This window comes from Gavialis gangeticus, unplaced genomic scaffold (assembly GCF_001723915.1).
Source record: "Gavialis gangeticus isolate Ggan-Ray unplaced genomic scaffold, GavGan_comp1, whole genome shotgun sequence".
Taxonomy (NCBI): Eukaryota; Metazoa; Chordata; order Crocodylia; family Gavialidae; genus Gavialis; species Gavialis gangeticus.
In genome coordinates, this window is record NW_017728981.1 from 37,203 (window position 1) to 41,572 (window position 4,370).

The following is a 4,370-nucleotide window of genomic DNA, read 5'->3' on the forward strand; positions in this document are numbered from 1 at the left end:
CGCCCATCCCGCCCCCTCCGCCGTCCTCCCGGCCCCCCGTGGTGCCGGCCTACAGCTACCAGAGCTCCAGCCTGGCCCCCATTGCGGTGCCACCGCTGGGCAGCGATTCTGGGGGCTCTCTGAAACGAAAGGCCTTCGACATCGCCGGGGGGGAGGAGGAGGGTGAAGGCAGGTACAGGAAATACAGCTACGAGCAACCAAAGTCCACCCCCCAGTCCCCCTACCCCATGTCTGACAACAGCGAATGTAGAGGCAATGGCTTCCGCCGGAGCACTGAGACGCCCCAGGTGCCCTTCAAGGCTGGGAAGAGGCCGGCAGGAGCGGCAATGACCGTGGCCTCGGAGGAGCACGCAGGGAAGTACAACAGCCAGCCCATGAAGGGCCTGGTCTCGCCCCCGTACGGCGCTGGGGAGGCCCCACTGAGGTCTGGCGAGAGCTTTGACAAGTTCACCCCTCCCCTCGCCAACGGCGAAGGCGAGCAGGGCCATGCCTTCGCCCTCCGCATGCAGGCCAAGCCGCAGCCCTTTGGGAGCCAGCCCGGGGAGGAGCAGCCGAAAAACATGGACCCTCTGATGCTGGAGCTGGTGAACAGCAAGATCGTAGACTGCGGCGCCCCCGTCCAGTGGACAGACATTGCCGGGCAGGTCTCCATCAAGGCGGCCATTGAGGAGGAGCTGGTGTGGCCCATCCTGAGGCCTGGGGCTTTCACGGGGTCGAGCCGGCCGCCCAGGACCATCCTGCTGTTCGGGCCCCGGGGGGCAGGGAAGACCCTGCTGAGCAGATGCATCTCCACCCAGCTGGGCTCCACCTTCCTGAAGCTCAGCGGGCCGGCGCTGCTGTCCAAGTGGAAGGGCGAGGCCGAGAAGGTCCTGCAGACAGTGTTTTTCGTGGCCAGCTGCCGCCAGCCGTCAGTGGTGCTCATCACTGAGGTCGAGTCCCTCCTCCCGGCCCGGGCCGGCGAAGACGCCACCCAGACGAGCCACCTCAAGTCTCAGGTGCTCTCCTACCTGGACAACGTCGCTACCTCGGCCGAGCAGAACGTCGTCGTCATCGGCACGACCGCCCGGCCCAGCACCATGGACGAGGCCTCCCACCGGCGGTTCGCCAAGCGGTTCTACATCTCCCCGCCAGACAGCATCGCGCGGCGTCAGATCCTGCACCACACCCTGGCCCAGCAGAACTACTGCCTCAGCGAGCGGGAGATGGCCTCCCTGGTGCAGCACACGGAGAGCTACTCGGGCAGCGAGCTGATCCAGCTGTGCCAGCAGGCGGGGGCCACCCAGCTGCAGGGCCTGCCGGGCCAGCTGCAGCCCACCTCTTACAAGGACTTTGAGAATGCCTTCTGCAAGGTCCGCCCCGCCATCTCCCAGAAGGAGCTGGACTTATATGCGGAGTGGGATAAAATGTACGGGTCCAGACACTGACGGTGCACGGAGGCATCGGAGAGGGGCCGGCAGGGGAGCCGAGCCCTCGGCCCCGCCTGAGACTCCGGCGGCGGTGTCTGGCTGTCGGCGTTGCTTTTCTCCTGGCTCGACCTCGGAGCGGAAGGTTTTGGGTTCTCTCTTCATTTCCCGCGAAGATCTGCTGCCCTGGAGTCTCTACCCCGGCCCCAGCATTTCAGCTCCGCAACGCTTTGGCTTCGTCTTTTCCAAGCTGATCAGCAGGTGAAATGCAAAAGCCTCCCCCTGAAATCCCACCTACAACCAATGCATACCTTTTTTTTATTATTATTATTATTATTATTTCAGAGTGGACTGGGTTGTTTTTTTTTTGTTTTTGAAAGTAGTCGTTCACTGAACTCAGGATAATCTATTTATTATTCGTCTACTTTCCCGTTCTTCGGTTCCTAGACCAGCAATGGAAAGAAAGCAGCCAGGCCAAGGTGCTTGCGGTCCGAGCTCTCTGGTGCTGGTGGAGCAGCTTTCCCACCTGTTTATGGAGACCCGCTTTTTTTGGTTTTGGGTCTTTTTTTCAGCCGTCATGTAACTAAACCAGCTCTCTTTGGATGTGGCACTCCAGGCAGCTCCCTGTACTGCAGTGCCCATGCCTTGGACTCATTCCCAAGAAGATCTTGATAGCCTTTCAAGCCATCATCAGGAATTTATTATTAGGAGTAAATGGCAGGGGAGAGGGTAGGAGGGAGGGGAAAACACAAAACTTAAGGGTTTTGGAGTAAAAAATGTAGATTGTTTAATATACTAGACCTCATTTTTATTTTTGTAACGTATGTAGTATTTTTTTTGTTTTTTCTTTTTTAACTACTCAGGAAAAATTTTACCTCAGACAAAAAAAAAAGAATGTGTTTTTAAAAACTCTTTATCGTCTGAAGAAAAAGAAAGAACCCCCCCCTCCCCCCCCCAGATCTTAAAGAGTTTGCAAACTCAGTGCAAGGCCACGCCGGGTGTTTGCTTCCAAAAAAGGATGACCGAAAGAAAGAAGTAAGAAAAAAAAAAACTTGAAGTTGTTACAAAGATGAAAGTTGAATGTATTTCAGGTGCTTTTCATGATATATTATGCCATAATTTTATTTTATTTTTTTTTTAAACATTGTTATTGTAGTGTTTGGTGGAGTAACGTGTCTTCAAAGGAAAAGAGTATTAGTGCCGTAGTTTGAAAACTGTCCCTAGCACCACTTTTTGGACAAATCTGGTGGTAACATCCTCAGCTCAGTTTGTCAGAGCCGGCTTCCTGCTGCATCCTTCGCTTCACTTCTCCTTGGCTTTAAGTCATGTTAACCCGTGGAGAAGGCCGAGCCGTGCTGCAACGGCGCTGGCCTGTGCACAGGGAAAGCCCTGGGCTAGCACCGCTCTCTAGCCTGGGGCACTGACCCTGCAAAACCGGATGCACCGTACGCTCGAGGCTGCCTGTCCACAGGAAAAGTTGCACCGGTTTAATCGGAAGAGAGCCTCAAAACGGGTGGGATCCCTGCAGGGCGCTCCCCGTCCTGGGTATCCCGGGCACGTCTCCCTGCTGCCAAAACCCGGCTGCTCTTGAAACAAGATCAGCCTTTGAAGCGGTTGAACTCAGCAGTTCAAAAACACCCCTTAGCTCAAGCAGGTGCAGCTTCTAGGAGAAGGGCCTCCCGCCCCAAAGCCCTTGGACACCGCAAGGGAAGCCCTGGCCCGAGTCCCAGCAGGGACTGAGGCTGCCCTAAAGGGAAAGCGCGTGCAAGGGATGTCTGTGTTTGCAAGGCGTCCACTTCGTATAGTGCCCCAGCCCTGCTGTCTCAGCTTCCTTTGGCTTTTGGGGGGAGGCTTCTCCAAACCAGGCAATAAAAATGGGTAGAGGCCCCTTTTTGCCCAAACGGGAAGCGTCCCAGTCACTATTAGGAGTTGTGCATCAGGCTTTGTATGGCAGGGAGGGCACCCAGGGCTTGGCTGCTTTTACAGCAGGAAAAACTCCTTCCTGCCTTTTGCTTCGGTGCAGCTGGGGTCGAGTTGCTAGAACCAAAGTGACCCAGAGATTTTAGGAGACCAGCACTGTGCTCTTGGGATACTTCCCGTTGCCTTGCAGTTGCTTTGATGAGCTCTACGCGTTCTCTGTGGCCAGGCTCGTTTGACCTGGCTCTGGTTTGCCCCTCGTTAGTGTGTGCGCGTGTGCATGCCTGTGTGCCGCTTGTTCAAACTCTCTCCACATTCACTTGATACCGCCGCGAGCGCCTGGATAGGAACCTGGCCCTCGGGAACTGTTAAAACCGCACCTCTTTGGGCTCCTCCTCATCCCGCCTTCCTCCAAAAAGTGGTACTGGATGTCTGAAGACTCTTTTTATTATTATCATATTTGACTTTGTACATCCTCTGTAACCATTTCTACCTCATTTTGCAACATATTGTACATGAAAGTATTTAATTCATGTCTTATTAATGTCTGAAAAAAAAATGCTTTTGAGCTGTAATGGTCTACCTCAAGAAATACTGTATTTTAAAAAGAAAAGTATTACACAGTATTAAAGAGATTACATGAAAACACTGGCTGCAGAAGTGTGCGCTTCCTTTTGCAGGGCTTTTCTGGGTGGAAGTTGGGATCCGTGGCTGACAGCTCAGGGGTGTCGCGCTTGTGCTGCATGCCACAACCGTGCGCCGTGCGGTTGCTTGAATCCCGCATCCCGGTGCGAGCGCTCCAGGATGCGCTCCACAGAGGAGCAGCTTTTCAAGACACGAGGCTGGCTGCCTGCACTGGGGGACCCTCGGCTGCCTTGAGATGACGGGAGAGCGCGCTGCCAAGCACACGACACTTTAGGCCCCCGTGGCAGCGTGGCTGCTCTTTCTCTCCTCCCACATCCGGGGGCAGCCGCATGCACACACTTGCTGCTCCAAGGCCCCTAGACCGTGGCTCGTTTCCCCCTGTGCTGGGGTGCTGAGCTGCTTCAG

General features: G+C 55.2%; 1 protein-coding gene across 1 annotated transcript in view; it reads left to right on the top strand.

Annotated features, from left to right (window-relative positions):
- Positions 1-2,180, top strand: part of FIGNL2 (fidgetin like 2) — an 8,307-nt gene extending 6,127 nt beyond the window's left edge. The window contains exon 2 of the mRNA XM_019511085.1: positions 1-2,180. Coding sequence (XP_019366630.1) covers positions 1-1,424 — 1,424 coding nt within the window. The 3' untranslated portion in view covers positions 1,425-2,180.
- Positions 2,181-4,370: the final 2,190 nt, after the last annotated feature.